This window comes from Stenella coeruleoalba (assembly GCF_951394435.1).
Source record: "Stenella coeruleoalba genome assembly, chromosome: 20".
Classification (NCBI taxonomy): Eukaryota; Metazoa; Chordata; class Mammalia; order Artiodactyla; family Delphinidae; genus Stenella; species Stenella coeruleoalba.
In genome coordinates, this window is record NC_137166.1 from 56,425,672 (window position 1) to 56,448,808 (window position 23,137).

General features: G+C 35.8%; 1 protein-coding gene and 1 long non-coding RNA gene across 7 annotated transcripts in view; one reads left to right on the forward strand and one right to left on the reverse strand.

Annotated features, from left to right (window-relative positions):
• Nucleotides 1-16,181, forward strand: LOC307179544. Its single transcript, XR_013825422.1, has 5 exons — nt 1-117; nt 280-327; nt 11,814-11,909; nt 13,210-13,296; nt 15,830-16,181. It is a non-coding gene; the product is annotated as an uncharacterized lncRNA (long non-coding RNA).
• The window catches only part of ZNF583 (zinc finger protein 583), a 22,867-nt gene continuing 12,908 nt past the window's right edge, over nt 13,179-23,137 (reverse strand). The window contains exons 1-6 of one of the 6 annotated variants that reach the window (XM_079908822.1): nt 22,048-22,099; nt 19,663-19,727; nt 19,507-19,551; nt 18,737-18,876; nt 18,431-18,486; nt 13,179-15,783 (exon numbers count right to left, since the gene is read on the reverse strand). In XM_079908822.1, coding sequence (XP_079764948.1) covers nt 14,306-15,706 — 1,401 coding nt within the window. In that variant the 5' untranslated portion in view covers nt 15,707-15,783; nt 18,431-18,486; nt 18,737-18,876; ... (1 more) ...; nt 19,663-19,727; nt 22,048-22,099 and the 3' untranslated portion in view covers nt 13,179-14,305. Of the gene's footprint in view, nt 15,784-18,430; nt 18,487-18,736; nt 18,877-19,506; nt 20,364-22,047; nt 22,568-23,137 lie in introns of those variants that run through there. The other 5 variants (XM_079908820.1, XM_079908823.1, XM_079908819.1 and 2 more) reach the window with 5 other exon arrangements.

The window sequence follows — 23,137 nt, forward strand, 5'->3', positions numbered from 1 at the left end:
GTCATTTCTTACTGCCCCAGTATGTTTGATTCCCAGTACTCCTGCCACATTGCCGAAAAATGGAATGAACTTTGAGTCATTTAGAAGAGAACAAGCAGCTATTTGGAAAAAGCCAAGGTAGACTGTACACGCAATCCTATTTTTTTAATTGACCAATCCTATATTTCCTCAAATTCGTTTGCAAGATACAAGTTTTTCAGTTTATGTTCCATGGTCATTAATTCTGCTTTTGACACTTCTTGACTATGAATTTGAAGTTAATGATCTTTTTGTTGACAGACAAAAGCTCATCTACCTTGCCTGCTTCATTATTTAAGATCCCAAAAGGTGAGTTTCACTTTGTGTTTATTTCATGAAGCTTATAAAATTTGCTGTGGGAAACTGGGTGTTAATTGTGGCAGATATATCAAGAAATCAAACATTCCTTTATAAAAAGCACTTGACAAAGGATAAACCAGGAATAAGTTGAAGAATTATCTATTTCTTCTTGAGTAAGGTTGGCAGTTTGGTTCTTTCAAGAAAATTTTTCCATTTTATCTAAGTGGTTAAATTTATTTACATAAAATTCCCAATATTCCCTTATCTGTTTAATAACTGTAGTGATGTCATCTCTGCCATTCCGGATATTGGTAACTTGTATGTTATCTCTTTTTTTTTCATATTGTCTGAGTGAAGATTTATTGGTTTTATTGACCTGCTTTTGTCTTTTCTGTTTCCTACTGATTTCTTTATTTCCATTTTTATGGTAACTGGGTTTCATTGCTCTTCATTTTCTAATTTGTTAAGGTGGAAATTGAAGTCATTGATTTGAGAGTTTTATTTTCCAACTTAGTAATATTATGTTTCCTTCTAAGTAATGTGTTAGCTGCATTCCACATATTTTGATATGCTGTGTTACAAGTTTCATTCAATTAAAAATACTTTCTGTTTTGCCTTTTGATTTCTCTTTTAACCCATGGGTTACTAAAAATTGTGCTATTTAGATCCAAATATTTGGGGGATTTTCCAATTATCTTTCTATTATTGATTTCTAACTTAATCCATTCTAGTTAGAAAATATTTTGTATGAATTGAATCCTTTTAAATTTATTGAGATGTGTTTTAAGGCCCGGAATATTGTCTATCTTGGTAAATGTTCTGGGTGCATTTAAAAAGAATGCATATTCTACTGTTCTTGAGTGGAGTGTTTTTTAAATGTCAACTAGATCAAGTTGGCTGACGGTGTTGTTCAAGTCTTCAGTGCCCTTACTGATTTTCAGTCAACTTGTTCTTTGGGAGATGCATGTCAAAATCTATTATAATTGTGGATTTGTCTATTTCTTTCTTTAAATTGAAGTATAGTTGATTTACAGTGTTGTGTTAGTTTCAGATGTACAGTGGAGTGATTTACTTATATATATGTGTATATATATATATGTTTTTCAGATTCTTTTTCATTATAGGTTATTACAAGATATTGAATATAGTTCCCTGTGCTATACAGTAGGTCATTGTTGTTTATCTATTTTATATATAATAGTGTGTATCTCTTAATCCCAAGCTCCTAATTTATTCCCTCCCCCCACCTTTCCCCTTTTGTAACCATAGTTTGTTTTCTTTATCTATGAGTCTATTGCTGTTTTGTAAATAAGTTCATTTGTATCAGTATCATTTGTTTTAGATTCCACATATAAGCAATACCATTTGATATCTGTCTTTCTCTGTCTGACTTACTTCACTTAATATGATAATCTCTGGGTCCTCCATGTTGCTGCAAATGGCATTATTTTATTCTTTTTTTATGGCTGAGTAGTATTCCTTTGTACATATATACCACATCTTTTTTATCCATTCATCTTTTGATGGACATTTAGGTTGTTTCCATGTCTTAGCTATTGTAAATAGTGCTGCAGTGAACATTGTCGTGCGTGTATCATTTCAAATTATAATTTTCTCTGGATATATGCCCAGGAGTTGGATTGCAGGATCATATGGTAACTCTATGTCTAGTGTTTTAAGAAACCTCCTTACTGTTCTCCATAGTGGCTGTACCAATTTACATTCCCACCAACAGTGTAGGAGGGTTCCCTTTTTCCCACACCCTCTCCAGCATTTATTATTTGTGGACTTTTTGATGATGGCCATTCTGACTGGTGTGAGGTGATACCTCATTGTAGTTTTGATTTGCATTTCTCTACTGATTAGCAATGTGAAGCATCTTTTCATGTGCCTGTTGGCTATCTGTATATCTTTTTTGGAGAAATGTCTGTTTAGGTCTTCTGTCCATTTTTTAAATTTTTTTAAATTGGGTTATTTGTTTTTTGATTCTGAGCTGTATGAGCTATTTGTATATTTTGGAAATTAATCCCTTGTGGTTGCCTCATTTGCAAATATTTTCTCCCATTCCCTAGGTTGTCTTTTGTTCTGTTCATGGTTTCTTTTGTGTTCAGAAACTTTTAAGCTTAATTAGGTCCAGTTTGTTTATTTTTGCTTTTATTTCCGTTACTTTAGGAGAAGGATCCAAAAAAATATTGCTACAATTTATGTCAAAGAGTGTTCTGCTTATGTTTTCCTCTAGGAGCTTTATAGTATCCAGTCTTGTGTTTAGGTATTTAACCCATTTTGAGTTGATTTTTGTATACGGTGTTATAGAATGTTCTAATTTCATTCTTTTACATGTAGCTGTCCAGTTTTCCCAGCACTTATATTGAAGGTACTGTCATTTCTCCTATATATATATATATTTTTTAATTTAATTTATTTTTTGGGTCTTTGTTGCTGTGCATGGGCTTTCTCTAGTCGTGACGAGCGGGGCCTACTCTTTGTTGTAGTATGCAGGCTTCTCACAGTGGTGGCTTGTCTTGTTGTGGAACAGGGCTCTAGGCATGTGGGCTCAGTAGTTGTGGCTCGTGGGCTCTAGAGCATAGGCTCAGTAGTTGTGGCGCATGGGCTTAGTTGCTCCATGGTGTGTGGGATCTTCCCAGACCAGGGCTTGAACCCATGTCCCCTGCATTGGCAGGCAGATTCTTAACCACTGCACCACCAGGGAAGCCCTCCGTTTTATATTCTTGCCTCCTTTGTCGTAGGTTAATTGACCATAAGGATGTGGGTTTATTTCTGGGCTTTCTGTCCTGTTCCATTGATCTGTCTGATTTTGTGCCAGTACTGTACTGTTTTGATTACTGTCGCTTTGTATTATAGTCTGAAGTCAGGGAGCGTGATTCCTCCAGCTCCATTCTTTCTTAAGATTGCTTTTGCTACTAGGAGTCTTTTGTGTTTCCATACAAATTAAAAGTTTTTTTGTTCTAGTTCTGTGAAAAATGCCATTGGTAATTTGATAGGAATTGCAATGAATCTGTAGATTGCCTTCAGTAGTATGGTCATTTTAACAATATTGATTCTTCCAATCCAAGAACACTGTGTATCTTTCCATCTGTTTGTATTGTCTTCAGTTTCTTTCATCAGTCTTATACAGGTCTTTTGCCCTCTTGGATAGGTTTATTCCTCAGAATTTTATTCTTTTTAATGCAGTGGCAAATGGAATTGTTTCCTTAATTTTTCTTTCTGATATTTTGTAGTTAGTGTATAGAAATTCAACAGATTTCTATATATTTATTTTATATCCTGCAAATTTACTGAATTTATTGATTAACTCTAGTATTCTGGTAATGTCTTTATGATTTTCTATGTATAGTATCATGTCATCTGCAAACAGTGACAGTTGTACTTCTTCTTTTCCAATTTGGATTTCTTTTCTTGTTTTTCTTCTCGGCTTGCTGTGGCTAGGACTTCCAAAAGTATGTTGAATAAAAGTGGTGAGAGTGAGCATCCTTGTCTTGTTCCTAGAGGGAATGCATTCAGCTTTTCACCATTGATTATGATGTTAGCTTTATCATATATGGTTTTCATTGTGTTGAGGTATGTTCCCTCTATGCCCACTTTCTGGAGAGTTTTTATAAATGGATGTTGAATATTGTCAAAAGCTTTTTCTGCATCTATGGTAATGATCATATGGTTTTCATTTTCCAGTTTTTTAATGTTGTGTATCATCACATTGACTGATTTGTAGATATTGAAAAATTCTTGCCTTCCTGGGATAAATCCCACTTGATATTGGTTGTGTGATCCTTTTTACCTATTATTTGGTTTGCTAGTATTTTGTTGAGGATTTTTGCATCTATGTTCACCAGTGATATTGACCTGTAATTCTTTTTTTTGTGATATCTTTGTCTGAGTTTTTTGTTTTTTTGTTTTTGGCCACGCCACACAGCTTGTGGGGTCTTAGCTCCCTGACCACGGATTGATCCTGGGCCCCCTGCAGTGGCAGCACGGAGTCCTAACTACTGGACCACCAGGGAATCTCTGTCAGATTTTGCTGTCAGGGTGATGGTGGTTGCACAGAATGAGTTTGGAAGTGTTCCTTCCTGTGCAGTTTTCTGGAATCATTTCAGAAGGATAGTTGTTAACTTCTCTAAATGTTTGGTAGAATTCACCTGTGAAGCCATCTTGTCCTGGACTTTTGTTTGTTGGGAGTTTTTAAATTACTGATTCAATTTCAGTACTGGCAATTGGTCTGTTCATATTTTCTGTTTCTTCCTGTCTCAGTCTTGGGTGATTGTACCTTTGTAAGAATTTGTCCATTTCTTCTAGGTTGTCCATTTTATTGGCCTATAATTGCTCAGAGTAGTCTCTTATGATCCTTTTTATTTCTGTGTTTTCGGTTGTAACTTCTTTTTCATTTCTGATTTTATTATTATTTTTTCAAATTTATTTGTTTTGTGGTATGCGGGCCTCTCACTGTTGTGGCCTCTCCCGTTGTGGAGCACAGGCTCTGGATGCGCAGGCTCAGCGGCCATGGCTCACGGGCCCAGCCACTCCGCGGCATGTGGAATCTTCCCGGACCGGGGCACGAACCCGTGTCCCCTGCATCTGCAGGCGGACTCTCAACCACTTGCGCCACCAGGAAAGCCCTCTGATTTTATTGAAATGGACCCTCTCCCTTTTTTTTTTGATGAACCTGGCTAAAGGTTTATCAATTTTATTTATCTCTTCAAAGAACCAGCTTTTAGTTCCATTGATCTTTTCTATTTTTTTAGTCTCTATTTCATTTGTTTCTGCTCTGAATCTTTATGATTTTTTTCCTTCTACTAACTTTAGGTTTTGTTTGTTCTTCTTTCTCTAGTTCCTTTATGTGTAAGGTTAGGTTGTTTATTTGAGCTCTTCCTTGTTTTCTGAGTCAAGATTGTATCACTGTAGATTTCCCTCTTAGAACTGCTTTTGTGGTGTCCCATAGGTTTTGGATTGTCATGTTTTCATTTCTAGATATTTTTTGATTTTCTCTTTGATTTCTTCAGTGATCCCATTTGTTGTTTAGTAGCATTTTATTCAGCCTACACATGTCTGTTTTTTGCAGTTTTTCTCGGAGTTGACTTTTAGCCTTATAGCATTGTGGTCAGAAAAGATGATATGATTTCAATTTTCTTAAATTTACTGAGGCTTGTTTTGCCACCTAGCACGTGATCTATCCTGGAGAATGTTCCATGTGCACTTGAAAAGAATGTGTATTCTGCTGCTTTTGGATAGTATGCTCTATAGCAGGGGCCCCCAACCAGTCCATGGCCTGTTAGGAACCAGGCCACATGGCAGGAGGTGAGCGGCAGGCAAGCGAGCGAAGCTTCATCTGTATTTACAGCCACTCCCCATCGCTCGCATTACCACCTGAGCTCCACCTCCTGTCAGCATTATGGTGAGTTGTATAATTATTTCATTATATTCTTACAATATAATAATAATAGAAGTAAAGTGCACAACAAATGAAATGTGCTTGAATCATCCCAAAACCATCCGCCCTGCCAACCCCAGTCTGTGGAAAAATTGTCTTCCACGAAACCAGTCACTGGTGCCAAAAAGGTTGGGGACTGCTGCTCTATAGGTGTCAGTTAAGTCCATTTGCTCTACTGTGTTACTTAAGTGTGTGTTTTTTATATCCATTGATGTAAGTGGAGTGTTAAAAGTCCCCTACTATTATTGTATTACTGTGGATTTCTCCTTTTATATCTGTTAATATTTGCCTTATATATTGAGGTGCTCCTATGTTGGGTACATATGTATTTACAATTGTTATATCTTCTTGGATTGATCCCTTGATCATTATGTAGTGTCCTTTGTTTCTTGTAACAGTCTTTACTTTAAAGATTTAGATTTGTCTATTTCTTTTTGTAGTTCTATCAGTTTTTTCCCCCTGCTTCAGGTAATTTCTTCACATGCATGTTCTGATGAGTATTCAGGTAAAATTCAGCTAAAAATTCTGCAGATGTCTAGGGTTTTTTCCTCTTAGAGCTTTCAGGCACTTCATCCTGTGAACTCCAGTCACCTCAGTCTCCGTGACTTTTAGCTTCATTTCCTCAACTTTGGGAGGCAACAGCCTGGAAACTTTCCATGCAGTTATCTGGGGAAATCATAGTACTCATCTCATTTGTTTCCCATTTTTCAGGGGTCTCTGTTTCATTGCCTGTTATCCAATGTCTTGAATGCCAAGGTTTCATGTTTTGTCCAGTGTTTTATTGTTTCAGATGGGAGGATAAACAATTCTCTATAATTCCATCTTCACCAGCAGATCTCAAATAAGCATTTAATTAGCGTAGGCCTCACTGTGGAGCTAGGATTTATTTTTAAAAACAGGGTTGCAATTAAGTCTTTCACATGCTTTTGAAATTTTTTACCAATATTTTTGGAGAATTAAATTGCTGGATCAAAAGAGAGGCATATTTTGATAGTTACTGCCAACTTGCCTTTCCTGTTCAAACTAGTATTTATCTAGAATGAAGGTTACCTAGAGAAATGTTATGTACCTTTGTCCAGTGCTGCCTACATCTTGCCCATCTTGAGATATATTAGTAAAGTTTTTCAGAATTTCTTCTGCCTACTTTTTCTCCATTATGCCACTTTACCAGAGGGCAGACTGTGCCAAAGATATTGGCATGTTCTTTTAATGTGGCTCTGTTAATTCTGTATTCTACTTTTCATAGTGTGTGATATAAGGTGGTGTATTGGGGTTTTTGTTCCTCACTCTGTTCAATTTTAGTAAGAGGAATTTGTAAATCTGAGTCTACTATCATTCCATAGGGTCTCTGAAAGACTAGACTACATTTTTGAATGAGTAGAGCTCTTCCTGATCTGGCTGTTTATCAAAGGCCTGTATTCTAGACTAGTAGGAAATTTGTTTTAGCCTAGTGATTCTCATGTATTACCATGTATTCAGATCACCTGGGCATCTTGTAAGATACAGATTCTGAATTACTAGCTCCGGGTTAAGGTCCAAGGTTCTGGAATCCTAAGAAATTACGAGGTGAGGCTGATGCTGCTAGTCCAGGCCCCACATGTTGAGTAGCAAGGATTTAACGTTTACCTTGCAGTCCTGCACATCATTCGCAGCTTCCCTCTCCTCTGTCAGATGATAAATCACCTCTTCAAAACCCATGTATTTCCTCCTTGAACACTCCAGCTCCTCACCCCTGCCACTCTTTTGCAATTGTAAACAGAATTTCCGGAGACTTCTAAAGCCAGACTTTTCAGAGTAATACTGTGGCTTCAGTTGAGGTGCCTTTTCTTTTGCCCTTCCAGATATGCCACTACTTTGGAGGTATTTTGTGCTCATCAATGCATCATCAGTTTCCTCTCCCAGGATTCTCACCACATTTAGCAGCATTTCCTTGTGGATTTTGAGACTCAGAATTATAGACGTTTCTTTACTTCATCGAAGATGGAGTTTCCTTCTGTTTCTTATTCTTCTTGTTGCTTTCACTTGGTTTCAGAAAGGAGAAATGGATAGAGATATCTTGGTCCCACCACTTTAAATTCAAAGTTAGTATTTTTAAAAGCTCCTCATACATACATTTGAATTTGCCTCCTTATGGGAATGTACCAGTCTGCTACTCTTCCATAGAGACCATGAAAAGGGGCGGGGGTGGGGGAGAAATGGAGTTTTTCTAAACTGGAAGGCAATCCCCTTTGTAGAGCAGATCTGCTGTCCTTTATGTAAACAGCTTCACTTTTTGTTGGCTGTCTGACATCTGTGCAGAAAGCCTTCTTTGGAGGTCTTTAAAGGGAACTCCCCTGATGTCTCCTGGCATAAATGGTGCAGGTGAGGCTCAACCACTTGTCACCCAAGCCCTAGTCTCTTGCTGTTGGAGTTACCTTGTCCAATGTGCAGCCATCTCAGGAGTCTGGCAAGATAGCTTAAATACTAGCAACTGTGTACTGAGTCCAGTTGACCCCTGGAAATTTAACTTACCCTTGCTACAGGGGCTGAGGCAGCTCCCTATAATTACACACAGTATTTCTGCAGCAAAAGATAGGTATATCTACACACTTAGTGAGTCAGTGTTGCCCTCATATGTCAGTTCAGGTCTGTTGTTTTCTTTACGGGAACTGATTCTCAACTGCCCTCCACCCTACCCCCATCCCATGGGAATTTTGTTAATTGGCCATCCAGTGATCCAATTCCCCTGGTATGTGAACTTGACCCAGCTTGGCCAGAGTACCCCCTACCCTGGATCTGATGATTGGTCCAGAGTGGGCACATAGCATAAACTGGAACAAATTATATTTTCCTCCCAGGGATTGACATGGAGGCTCAGATCACCTTGCTTTTGAGATTAAAAGCTCTAAGGATTTTTTAAGTGTAATATCATCAGATGCCATTTTCTTCCTGCCAAGAGACAGAACCTGCCAGAGAATGAAACAACTGAACACAGAGCTGTGAGCTATTAATCTCTGATGAGTCTGAACACTTACATGCAGCCTACCTGAGACTGTAACATACATGCTCTACATCTTTGAGTTGTAGGAACTAATAAATACCTTTCTCCTAAGCTGACTTGAATTGGGTTTCTGTCATAATCCTGATTACAGTTGTAATTTTATTTGTAAATTTATCAACTTTATAGTCTTTCTTATGAAAGGTAAGGATTTAATTCATCCCACTGAGTTATATTAGCTCCTCTGATGTATTTTAACTTGAAATACAGCTAACCTACATTTCTTATTCTATCGCCTTTAGACATCTCCTGAATCCCCTCTATATACAGTGAGCATATTTCCCCTTATCCTTGCTTCAAGCTCTTATTTCCTTGTCAACCTCCCACCATCCAGTCTATATAAGCTATATTTTGCCTTTACATTATTAGGTAGATATTAGATATGTAGATATATATACACATAGAGACTTCAGTGATTTGTCTATTTTAAAGTTGGAAATAAAATAGCATTAGATCGTTATCACCACGTAAATATTATTGTCTGAAGAGTCAGAGCCAAGCAATATGTGACGATTACATTTTCTGCTCTACAAGTCCAATGTTATGATCCCAGTACCCACTTAAAGGAATCTATTCCTTGTATCAATCATATGGACTTCTTTTTTCATATTCCAGTTATTTTCCAAAGTCATGTCACATTTTATGGGGGCTTGCTTTATATTAGGACCATAATATCTGGTATGGCTTCTCCTTTTTTTTTTTCCAGAGCCAGTAATTGTTTTTCTTTCCTTCTGACGAACTTTTGTCTTCACCATATTACTAAAATCCTCAAACTTTGTATTAATTCTATTTAATGTAACCCACCCCTTTCATTCTTAAGTTCCTCTTCACTGACTCCCTGGATATCTAGCCTACCAGTAATTTGGTCTGATTCTTGCAGGGTGATCATCCTATTCATCCTCAGCACCACTTTACTGGGTTAGATCCACTGTTTAAAGCCTTTCCTGTTTTTTACCTTTTCCATCCAAATTTTGCTGAAGCTAATCATTCCATACCCTATTAAAAGACAATGGGAGTAAACTGAAGTAAACTGGTAATACAAAATATCAGTACTTGGCCTCATGCTTCATTACTGTTTGGGTATAAAGTTCTAGATTCAAAGCAGTTTTAACTCACAAGTTGGAAAGTGCTGTTCTGTATTCTACAATCTAATATTGCTCATCAGAGGGAAGGCTAATGCTATCTTGATCATTATTCTTTATCAGGAGAAATTTCCATATTTTGAAAGCTTTTAGGATGGCCTCATCTTTAGTATTATGAAATTTCACAAGCGTATTTCTGGGTGTCTTTTTTTTCTATTGTAATTGTGCTTTTTGCCACTTCAGCCTGCCCAACATTGAGTGAGCTATTCCTAGCTGAGTGTTCATAATTTTCTTCAGTTTAGAAAGATTCTTAATCATTTATTTGATACATTCCTATTATATTTTCTCTTAATTTTTTTTCTGGAACTCAGTTAGATGTTAGACCTTCTGAACTTCCAGGTCCCTTTTGTTTCTCATTTAACTTTTCAATTTATGAACTTGAAGACTTTCCACAATTTTCTTTCAAACCTTCTATTACAGCAATAATGTTTTTTCATCCTTAGGAGTTCTGTCTTATTCCTGTTTTTGGTAGCTTCCCATATTTGCTTTAAAAGTGCAACATCTATTCAAATCTCAGACTAACACAAATTTTTATTTTCTTCTCATTATATAACTTTCCCTACTCTGGTTTAGTCTCTCTCTTGGTCCTTATTATGCTGGTACTTTTCTTCATCTGTGATGATCCTTAGCTGTCTGTTCACACTTAATAATGATATGGTTTGATTATCTTAGGTAGATAGCAGGAGGTTCTTTGGTTATTCTCATTGTAGACCTGTTTCCCTGAATGAAAAGGTTTACTGGGCTCTCTGCCTGCATGGGAAAGGCTGGTGAGTTGATGGGAAATTCTCCAAATTCCAAAAAAGGTTTCAACTTAGGCTGCCAACTCTCACTCTAGCTGCTCTAGTTCTCCATGAGTTTGTTGAATTTTTTCATAGTTTAAATTTTTAAAATTTTAACATTCTTATTTAAAACTTCAAACATTACAGATAATGGTAAACCTACCCTCTTGACCAGAATGTCCAATTCTAGTTCCCTCCCCCAAAGAAACACTTATCAGTTGGATGTGTCTGTTCAGGACTTTTTCTAAGTATTTGCATACTTATATAAATGTATTAGAAATATATTTTAAATATATAATATTCTATTATTATGAAAATTTTCCATTTTCAATGTGTCTTTTAGTCAAATCCATACCAATATTACAAGTCCATTTTTTTAAACTGGTGCTAGTATTTCTAGTCATGCCTCTATTGATGGAAATTTAGACTGTTCCCAGTTTCATGTACTGTGCTGCCCTCCAAAGGGGTTATAGTGAGCATTTTTAAAACTTCAGTGCCTCCAAATTAGCACTGATGAGAGTATTTATTTCTCTACACAACTACCAAGTTTTTTTTTTATTATTGTAGATTACTTAAATTTGCATCTCTCAATACTAGCAAGGTTAAGCAGGGACTCATATTTATGGTCCATCTGTATTTCTTCTGACTTGCACATTCTTGTCCTTTGTTCATTTTTATTCTTGCTTGGTTGTCCTTTACCTATTTATAGGTACTCTTACATCTCTCCCTTTGTATTATATTACAATTTTTTTTCCCATTCTGTTTCTTATCTTTGTCTTTTTAAAAGCATTCTAACTTTTGATTTAATCAACTTCATTATGGCTTTCATTTTTGTCTAATTTAGGAAGATATGTCCAACAGCAAAGTCATAAGCATATGGTACTATATTTTCTTCTAATACTTTACTATTTACTTTAACATTTAGGATTTTATTCAACTGGAACTAATTTTTGTGAATGGTGTGAAGGAAGGATCCATTTCAATTTACTTACAGAAGAGAGGGTGGAGTGGGAAGGCTGTTGGCAGGGGTACTAACATAACTTTCACATAAAAAATCATTAACTGTCTTGTCATCGTGTCTCCTTATTACCCAGCCTCTACACAAGCCAACTCAAAGCATGAACTTTTCTAGGGACCCTTTGGACAGACTGACTCCCTTTACTGAAATTCCTGTCATGCCAACATTTCAGGTAACAGCTTCTTCTGCAACATTTCATGAATAACCACTCTTTTCCGTTTTGTCTTTTATAAAATTTGATTCTTTCATCCACTGATGACTTCTCTTTTTTGATACCTTTTAAATTGTTTTATCTTTTAATAGGATATGGAGGAAAGATAAACTTGTGTTTAACTGCAAAAGAAAACCTTGATTCCCAATGAAAATTTTGATGCTGACAAGTTACCTTTCAGAAATACTGTACAAATTCATACACCCTTACATCAGTACATAGAAGTACCTCCTCTCCTATGCTTTTGCAATGCAAATTTTATCAATCTGATATTGAAAGATGGTAGTTCATTTGTTTAACTTGTGTTCTGATCCTTGTGAGATTCTGTACTTACCACTTTCATCAGTCACCTGTTGGCTCTTTATACCCTTTTGCCCATGAGGGGAGGAGGTGTCATTTTTCTAAATGACTTGTAGAAGCACTTTTATGTTAAGTATACGAACTTCATAAGTTAAACATTTTAATGATTTTTTCCAACTCTAATGTTTAAAAACCTTTCGTTTGTACTATCTTTGACTATATAAAAGCTTTAATTAAAGTTCTTATATAGTCAAACCTAGAATCTTTGTGTGTGTGGCTTCTGGATCTCATGTCGTATTTAGGAAGACCATTCTTCATGATTATAAAGCATGTTATGGTGTCCTCTAATGACTCTGTTTTGCATCTGGATAAAAGAATGAGGTGATTGTTTTGTACAGAAATAATTTTTTTGAGCCGAATCTCATTTACCAATACTGTTAAGCCACTGACATGAAATATCACCTTTATTATATATTTCCTTTATGTGTGTATGTTGTGAATGTGTATGTGTGTATGTTGGCAAACAATGTTTCAAGCCTTAAAAAGAAAGCCTTATTTTGTCAGGTACAAAGAATCTATAGATTAATTTGAGGCCTACTAACAAATCTATAGATTAATTTGGGGCCTATTAACATCTGTAGAGTACTGAGTCTTCCCCTACAGAAGGATAAAATGTCTATTCTTTTAATCCTCCATTAAACTTTAGTTATTTTCTTTGTACTTATGTTCACAAGAGAACTGGTTACTGCATTGATTGCATGCTCAAAGCCTTCAGGAGTCAGGAAGTAATATAAAGTGTAAAACAAGTCAGATGTAAGGGAACAGGTAGTGGTTTGAACTGTGGAGAACTGGAAAACACATGTCCATCTAAAGGTATTCATATTCATTTGAAACTTGATGCATATCAAATCAAACATGTTGATGAGTTTTGACCTATAGTTTTGGTTTCTCTTCCCTCTAGTTTTGGAATTACAGCTTAGAAGCTTAACAACTTTTCTATTTAAATGACATGTGTTTAATACAATTCATCTACCTGAAATTAAGAGAGGTGAGTTAAACTTAAATTTTACTTTCTATTCTTCTTTGGTTATTGATCTTTTAAAGTTTTCTGTCTTTTAAAAACTATATTGCCTTTGTTTAAATGCAAATGATGAATACATCTCAGTAAATTTTACTTATTACAAGTGATTTTTAACACCTGGCTTCTTAAAACTGTTGACTATAGAATGAAGTTAGTTTTTCTTATCAACAAAATCATATCTCTGTGTATTCATGTTGAAACAGAAGCCCCCATCTTACTCTGTCATCATGGACTCCAACATTAACTCTCCTGTGCTGGATACCCCTATCACCCACCTTTAGAACAATGACTGCTGTTCCTAATCAAAAACCTTTACAGTCTTTTGGGTTGCTTTATTATTTCGCGGGTAATCATTGCTGAGATGATATTCTTTTTTCATAGTACCTTTTTATTTTACATTAGTGTTTATTGAGTGATTACTTTATGCTAGGCACTCTGCTGAGCAGTTCACATGCATTATCTCATTTAATCCTTACATTAACTTGAGGTAGTACCATTATTATTTTCCATAATATAAATAAAAAGACTGAAGCATACAAGGGACAAAAGGTTTCTCCAAAACTAGGGGGCCAGAAAATGGAAGAGTAAGAATTGGAACCCAGATCTATTTGATGCTGCACTGTAAATTCTTAATGTTGATAATTAGCCAAAGAATGAGGTGGGTAACATGAGATGGGACTCTGAAATGTAGACTGGAACAAAGTATTGGGGGTTGGAGGTCTTTTAGGCTATTTTGAGGAATGTGTGCCTTGACCTAAGACCTATGGGATGCCAATGAAGGGTTTTAATGATGGAGAAGTGATATGATTAAACTTTTTAAACACAAGTTTGACTGTAATATGCACTACTAGCAGGAAATGGTAAACACAGGGAGATCAATTAGAGAGTTATTTCCATAGTCCATGTCAGATAGATTATTGTGTACTGGACAAAGATGACAGAATGGAAATTAATTAGAGTCAGATTCAAGGCATATTTAGGAGATAGAACCTACAGGTCTTGGCAACTGACTGGACACGGAGGGTGAGGGGGAGGAAAGAGTCAAGAATGACTCCATGGTATGAATTCTCTCATGATGAGCAAGGTGTGCTCGCTGCCTGAAAGATTTCCTGCAATCCTTACATTCATAGGGTCTTTCCCCAGTATGAATTCTTTGATGTAGAGTAAGAGATCCACTGTAGCTAAAGGCTTTCCCACAAATGTTACATTCGTAAGGTTTCTCTCCAGTGTGAATTCGCTGATGTTGAGCAAGGCCTGCATTCTGGCTAAATGTTTTCCTGCATTCCTTACACATGTAAGGTTTCTCTCCGGTATGACTTCTCTGATGTTGTGCAAGTGACGAGCTGTTGCTAAAGGCCTTCCCACATTCGATACATTCATAGGGCTTCTCTCCAGTATGAACCCTCTGATGTTGATCAAGGTATGCAATCTGGCTGAAAGCTTTCCTACATACTTTACACTCATAAGGTTTCTCTCCAGTATGAACTCTCTGATGTTGAGCCAGGTGTGCATACTGGCTGAAGGTTTTCCTACATTCCTTACATTCATAGGGTCTCTCTCCAGTATGAATTCTCTGATGTACAATTAGGTATCCTCGATGGCTGAAGGCTTTCCCACACACGTTACATATATAAGGCTTCTCTCCTGTGTGAATTCTCTGATGCTGAGCAAGAAATGAGCCATTACTAAAGGCCTTTCCACATTCAATACATTCAAAAGGTCTTTCCCCAGTATGAACCCTCTGATGTTGAGTCAGGTGTGCAATCTGGCTGAAGGCTTTTTTACATTCTTTACACTGATAAGGTTTCTCTCCAGTATGAACTCTCTGATGTTGAGCAAGATGGGCATTCTGGCTAAAGGCTTTCCTACATTCTTTACATTCATAGGGTTTCTCTCCAGTATGTATTCTCTTATGTTGAGCTAAGTTCGCACTCTGGCTGAAGGTTTTCCCACATTCAACACATGCATAGGGTTTCTCTCCAGTGTGAATTCTCTGATGAAGAGTAAGAGATGAGCTCTGGTTGAAAACCTTCTCACATTCATTACATTTCAAAAGTTTCTTTTCTACATAGACTTTCTTACGTTTCATTTCAACAGATTTTTTCCGGTAGCTTCTCTTTCGTGGCTCATGCTTATGTATTCTTTCTTTGGTGGGAAAACTCTGCCTTATATCAAAGATTGCATCCTGATGGAAAGTTTGCCAAGATTTAGTATATTCATTACTTTGATCTTTAGTCAGGATTTCTTTATGAGTGATGATCAATTGACTAGACTGTATCTCCTGACTTCCCAAGTGGTTCTTAAACCAGTCCTCATTTTTAGAGTCTTCTCTCAAATTGGAGCAGTCAAGGTTATAACTAAGATGGCTTCTTCCCATTGTCCTTACTTTGGATGATTCCTCATAAATAACTTGCTTTGATGAAAATTCATTGTTTTTAAATGCATACTCCCAATCTAAAAGATACCAAGAAAACAAATGTCTTTTGTATTTATGCATTAGAAAAGAAGAAGTTCTAAAGCACAAATTGATGAATGAACTACATAAGAAGTTCAAGGATTTAACAGCTGTTAAATGCAGTCTAATAATGAGATTATAGACAATGAGAATGAAGGAAAATTTATTAAGAAAATAAATCATGCATAACTAAAGGTAACTATCAGAAAATCATAATAATCTTTTTATATATATATTAATATAACAGTCTGCAAACACCCTTCCTCTCTTGCTGCTAGTTATCCTGCATTCAAGCTAAGTTCATTACCTTTAAAAAACCAATTTCATGTCAGTGTGGCTAAAAAAACTCCCAGTACCATTAATTGCCATAGGCTGTACATAAAACTCTATGGTTAAACTTTTGCAGCCTGGAAGTGGTCTTCCTGAGTATCATTTTCTGTGTGATATGTTCCAACCAAATGTAAGTAAGTTTTCAATTGATACTCAAGCTAAGATGCCTTCATATAGAAGTAATTTTGTATCAAATTTCTTGGTTTTATTAACCTGCCATTGGCCTTAATTGCCTTACCCTTTTCATTCCCAAATCAAATCACCTATTATTCTGTTCAAGACTTTCCAATGGTTTCTCACCTTATTTATAGTAAAACCAAAATTCCTATCATGATTTACAAAACCAATGTAGCACATGAACATAAATATAAAGCCTATATAAAATTATGGCAAATAAAATCCAGGAACATATGAAAGCATAATCATAACCAAGTGGAGTTTGTCCCACAAATGCAAGGTTGGTTTAATATATGAAAATCAATGTAATTCACCACATTAACAGATTAAAAAAAGGAAAATCATATCATTTCAATAGATATAAAAGTATTTTACTAAATTCAACACCTGTAGGGCTTCCCTGGTGGCACAGTGGTTGAGAGTCCACCTGCTGATGCAGGGGACACGGGTTCGTGCCCCAGTCTGGGAAGACCCCACATGCCATGGAGCAGCTGGGCCCGTGAGCCATGGCCACTGAGCCTGCACGTCTGGAGCCTGTGCTCCGCAACAGGAGGGGCCACAACAGTGAGAGGCCCATGTACCGCAAAAAAAAATTCAACACCTGTTTATTATAAAAATTCTCGGCAAACCAGGAACAGAAAGGAAATTCCTCAAGCTGATAAAGGGCATCTATGAAAAATCTGTAACATCAACAGTGAAAGAGTGAATACATTTCCCCTTACAACAATGCAAGTATATATGCTCTTACCAATTCTATTCAACATTTTACAGGAGGTCCTAGCTATTACAATTAATCAAGAAAAAGACATAAAGATCAGAAAGGAAGAAATAAAACTGTATTTGCAGAAAAAATGTTCATGCAGAAAATCCTCAGGAACTTACAAAACAACTACTAGAACAACTGCTAAATCAATCCAGCAAGGTCAAAAGATGTAAAGTTAATATAAAAGTCTAACAACATTGTAAATGAACTATACTTCAATAAAAAAATTTTAAAAATCAATTTACATTTTTACATACTAGCAGCAAACAACTGGAAAATGGTCTTTTTAATATAAAAGCACCAAAAAAACATAAGACTCAGGGAAAAAAATTTTAGATATAAGTATATTTTTTGTATATAGCTATATAAATATAATACTTATAAATATAAGACCACTACATTGGATAGGACAAAACACTGCTAAGAGAAATTAAGACTGTAAAAAATGGCTAAATAAACCATACTCAGGAATTGAAAAAAAATGATATTAGGATGTCATTTCTCTCCAAACTGATACATAGATTCAACACAATCCCAAACAAAACCCCAGGAGGATTTCTGGGTAGAAATTCTCAACTTCATCCTAGAATTTATATGGAAATGCAAATGATATATTAAAGTAGTCAAAGTGATTTTACAAATTGAACTGATATCAAAATTTACTATAAACCTACAGTAATCAAGACAGTGTGGTACTGGTGAAAGGACAGAGTTTAGAACTTAATGCATGCATATACGGTCAAATGATTTTCAGTGAAGGTACCAACAAGATAATATAATGGGGAAGGGAAAGTCTTTAAAAGAAAGGGTACTGGAGAAACTATATATACAAATAGGGAAAAAAGAAAAAAGAACTTCAACCTTTACCTCACACAAGGCACAAAAATTGGCTCAATGGAACATATACCAAAATATAAAGCCAAAATGATAAAATTCCTAGGTGAAAACACAGAAGAAAATGTCTGTGACCTGCGGGTAGCAAGACTTTCTTAGATATGACACAAAAGGGACAAACCAAGGCAATAATTTGGACTTAACAAATATTGAAAACTTTGGATGTTCAAAAGACAGTAGTAGGAAAATAAAAATACAAGTCACAATTGGTACGTATATCTCAATACACATAAATGACAAAGAATTTGTATCAGGACTATACAGGCATACCTCAGAGGTATCATGGGTTCAGTTCGAGGCCATCCCAATAAAATGAATGTTGCAATTAAGCGAGTCACACGAATTTTTTGGTTTCCCAGTGCATGTAAGAGTTATGTTTACACTATACTGTAGTCTATTAAGTGTGCAATAGCATTAAGTCTAAAAAAAAATCAGTTTACATACCTTAATTAAAAAGCACTTTATTGCTAAAAAGTACTAACCATCATCTGACAACGCAGGGTCACCACAAACCTTCAATTTGTAAAAAGTGCAATATCTGCGAAGTACAATAAAGTGAAGCACAATAAAATGAAGTATACCAGTATTAAGAACTTTTACAATAATAACAAAACAACCTAATAAAACATGGGCAAAAGATTTGAACAAATACTTCATAATAGATATATGAATGGCCAATAAGCACATGAAAAGATCCTCAACATCATTAGTCATCAGATAAATACATACTAAAACTACGAGATACCATAACACAATCATTAGAATGGATAAAACTAAAAATAGCTCACCAAAAAGGGAACCCTCCTACATTGTTGATGGGAATGTAAACTGATGCAGCCTCTATGGAAAACAGTATGGAGGTTCCTCAAAACACTAGACTTGCCATATGATCCAGAAATCCCACTCCTGGGCATATATCCAGACATAACTATAATTCAAAAAGATACATGCAGCACTATGTACAATAGCCAAGACATGGAAACAACCTAAATGTCCATCAACAGGTGAATGGATAAAGGAGATACGGTACATATGTGTGTGTATACATACACACACACACACATATATACATACATACATACACATAATGGAATATTACTCAGCTATAAAAAAGAATGAAATAATGCCATCTGCAGCACATGGATGGACCTAGAGATCATCATACTAAGCCAGGTAAGTCAGAAAGAGAAAGACATACCATATGGTATCACTTATATGTGGAATCTAAAATACAATACAAATGAATATATTTGCAAAACAGAAACAGACTCATCTAGAGAACAGACTTGTGTTTGCCAAGGGGGAGGAGGGGTGGGGGAGAGAAGGATTGGGATTTGGGGATTAGCAGATGCAAAGTATTATATCAATATATAGGATGAATAAATAACAAGGTCCTATTGTGTAGCACAGGAAACTATATTCAGTATCCTGTGATAAACCATAATGGAAAAGAATATATATATGTAACTGAATCACTTTGCTGCACAGCAAAAATTAACAGAACATTGTAAATCAACTATACTTCAATAAAATTATTTTAAAAAAGAAAAAACCTCACCAAGGTATGGTGAGGATGTAGAGCAACTGGAACTCTTCTACAGTGCTGGTGGGAATGAAGATGATACAATCTCTTTAGAAAACTATCTGGCAGTTTCTTAAAAATTTAAACATATTCCTGTCATATGACTCAGTTTTTCCACTTTCAGATATTTACCTAAGAGAAATGAAAACGTATGTCCACACAAAGTCCTGTATGTGACCACTTCATATAGCCCGAAACTGCAAACAACCCAAAAGTGCATCAACAGGTGAATGGAAAAAGTGTGGAACATCTATACAATAGACTGCTACTCAGAAACAAAAGGAGTAAATTATTTATATATGAAACAATATGATTTTCAAAATAATTTTGATGACAAAATAAGCCACACATAACGGTATGATTCCATTTAGTTTAAATGCAAAGTAATCTAAAATGACAAATATCAGATTAGTGTTTGGAGCCAGGAGTGAAGAAGAATGAACTGCATAGAGGTACAAGCTATATTCTGGGGTGACGGAAACGTTTTATGTCTTGATTGTGGTGATGGTTTCATGGACATATACAACTGGCAGAACTCATCACATTGTGTAATTTATATGAATGCAATTTACTGTATGTAAATAATTAGTTATTAAGAAAAATATTATAGGGACTTCCCTGGTGGTCCAGTGGTAAAGAATCCACCTTCTTAGTTCCTGGTTGGGGAACTAAGATCCCACATGCCGTGTGGCTACTGAGCCTGCATGCCACAACTAGAGAGCCTGTGTGCCACAACTACAGAGCCCATGCACTCTGGAGCCTGCATGCCACAACTACTGAGCCCACATGCCACAACTAGAGAGAAACCCAAGCACCACAATGAAGAGCCTGTGCGCAATAATGAAAGATCACACGTGCCACAACTAAGACCCAATGCAGCCAAAAATAAGAAAGAACAAATTATAGATGGAATGAAGAAAGATTAAGTAAAGAGAGACTTTAGTAACATAATAAAAAAAGAAACTCATGTAATAAGCTCTTTACACTGAAAATAGAGACTATACCTTGGAACCTATGGAACCGTTAAAGAAAACTAATGCTATATTAGGACATATAAAATCCTCAAATCGTTAGAGAGTAGAATTAGTACTAATTACTATCCTGATCAAATATGATAAAACAATTTGATCAAGATACAATAAAACAAGAAAACTTTTAAACAACTCTTGTGTAAAAAGGAATTTTTAAAAAAATAGGTTGTCTAGGAAATGGAAATAAGAAAAACAACTACATATCAGAATCTATGGAAGTCACCTAAAGCTATATTCAGAAGAAAATTAAAACTCCTAATAATGTCATTAGTGAATGAGAAAATGAAATTAATAGTTTAAGTTTTTTTCAGCAAAATGGAAAACAAAATAAACCTAAGGAAATTAGATGGAAAGAATTAGTAAAGAGAAAAACAGAAAATAGAGAATTAGAAAAGAGAAGAATGATGACACTATATTTTATATTTAACAGATACATCCAAAAGCTGGATTTTAAAAATAAATAAAAATTAACAAAATTGACTAATGAGTAGCAAACAATTTTTTTTAAATAACAGCTATGTAAAATAAATTAAAATTGGAAATTACCAGATATAAAAGAAAAACAATTATAAGCGATTATTATGCTCAGGTTCATAGAAATAAATCTGTAACCTAAATGAAAAGGGTAACTAACTAGAAAAATTTAAATTTATATAATTTAACCCAAGGAAGAAACTATAGGGAGGTTATTTACCAGAGAGGACATTGAGAAAGTTGTCAAAGGTCCAAGTACCAGGACTTTTCTCTCAAACTTGAAGACTATGACCTCATTCCTTCACACTAACATCTCTAAATCAGACTTTTTCTTCTTAGCCTCCATCTCCCTCCAATCATACATTGCATATCTTCCCTTGGCAATCTCCCCATCTCTTAAAAATAAGTCTCTTACTGTCCCAAGCCAAATTCATCTTTTCCTCTACCAACCTGTTCTTTCTTCTGACTTGTTTCTATTAAATGCTATCACTTTCCAGTTACCCAGACTTGAAAATACAACTGGAAATGCTTTATCTTTTCTTTGATGGTTTATAAACCTCTGAATAATCCTAAAAATTGAGCAGAATGATTTTATGAAAGTAGAAATTCAGTGAATCAAGTGAATAAGTAAATGAATCAATCCTTCAATCTGAAAGGAATGAGTGACCAAAGAGGAAAAAATATGCATTGCTCTGTCTGGATTTTTAAACATAGAATGGAGCAATGTGTGTAAAACTAAAAAGCAAGGACAAGGAGATAACTGTGACATCTGCATCCAGAGAATAAGAAAATGTTATCAGAGAAGACAGTTATGTGTGAGAGAAAATATACACACATAATGTGTGAGGAGAGTTAGGTTGGGGAACTCACGCTAGACACACCACAGTGTTTCTTTCCAGGCCTTGAGCCTTTTCAGGCTACCCAGGAAACATCAATTATGAGCTGGAACTTTCCAGAATAGCTGAGCTTTTCCTTGCAATGGCCTCTGCCTGCCTAGTTCTCTCTCACTCACCAGGGCATGCTCCTCTTGTCCCCTCCTTCTTCACCATCCAGGGCTCTTTTCCTTGCTCCAATAATGAGATCACATCTGGCTTAGAAACTGAAACTCCTGCTTACAAGAAATAAAAGGGGAATTAGCCAGGCCCATAGATCAGATCAAGTTGCTTGGTCATCAGGAAGGTGAGGCCATTATAGAAGGGAGCTGAGGAAGAGATGAAGTATTCTGAAGAATGGGGAAGATGAAGTTGTATGGACAGTCTAATGAAGCTGCCAATTCTACAAAACTATATTTATCTGGGGGAGCACAAAAATCAGAAACTTAGCGAACTATATCAGAGGTTTCCCAAATATTACATTGGAAAGCAGCCCTACGTGCAGATTCTGAATTACAGGGAGACCTCCTTACCCAGTGATACCAGGCTCCTATAGTTCTGCAACATCACTTTCCTGTACAAATTCCTCTGAGCAGGGTTCAGCCATTCCCACTCCTCTTGAGAGAAATCTACAGCCACATCCCCAAATGTCACCAAATCCTGAAATGACATAAACATATTCTTGCTCAACTAGTGTTCTTACCCTCGCATGAGCATAGTTTAAAAAATTAAATTGTCTTTACTTCTGGAGAGAAATACTATAGGTAGTGAAATTTTCTGTCAGTATCTTGAGTTCTGAGCAACACATGTCAAGTAATTGCTAGACAACTTCTCTGTGCTTAGTGTTGCTATTCTGTCATGGAAAGTATACAATTTCAGAGTCTCTACTGATGGAGAAAAGATACACACAGAAATTGGCAATAACAGAACACTGTAAACAATCAAGTGTAAAATGTTATTCATACTAAATGCTAGAGCATTTCTCAATATGGAAAATAAGGATAGACTGGGGCAGTGAAAAAGGCTTCAAAGAGGAGGCAGAAACATGAGTTATGCCTTACAGGACATACATGGTCTAAACCAGCATTTTCCCAAATTCTATAATGGAATGGTCAATGTTCCAGCTATATCAATAAGGTATATATTAAAATATATTTGATGCTTATAACTGGTTTTCTAAAATTAAATACAGATATAATAAAAACAGTAAAGTTTTATGGTGATTTTGCA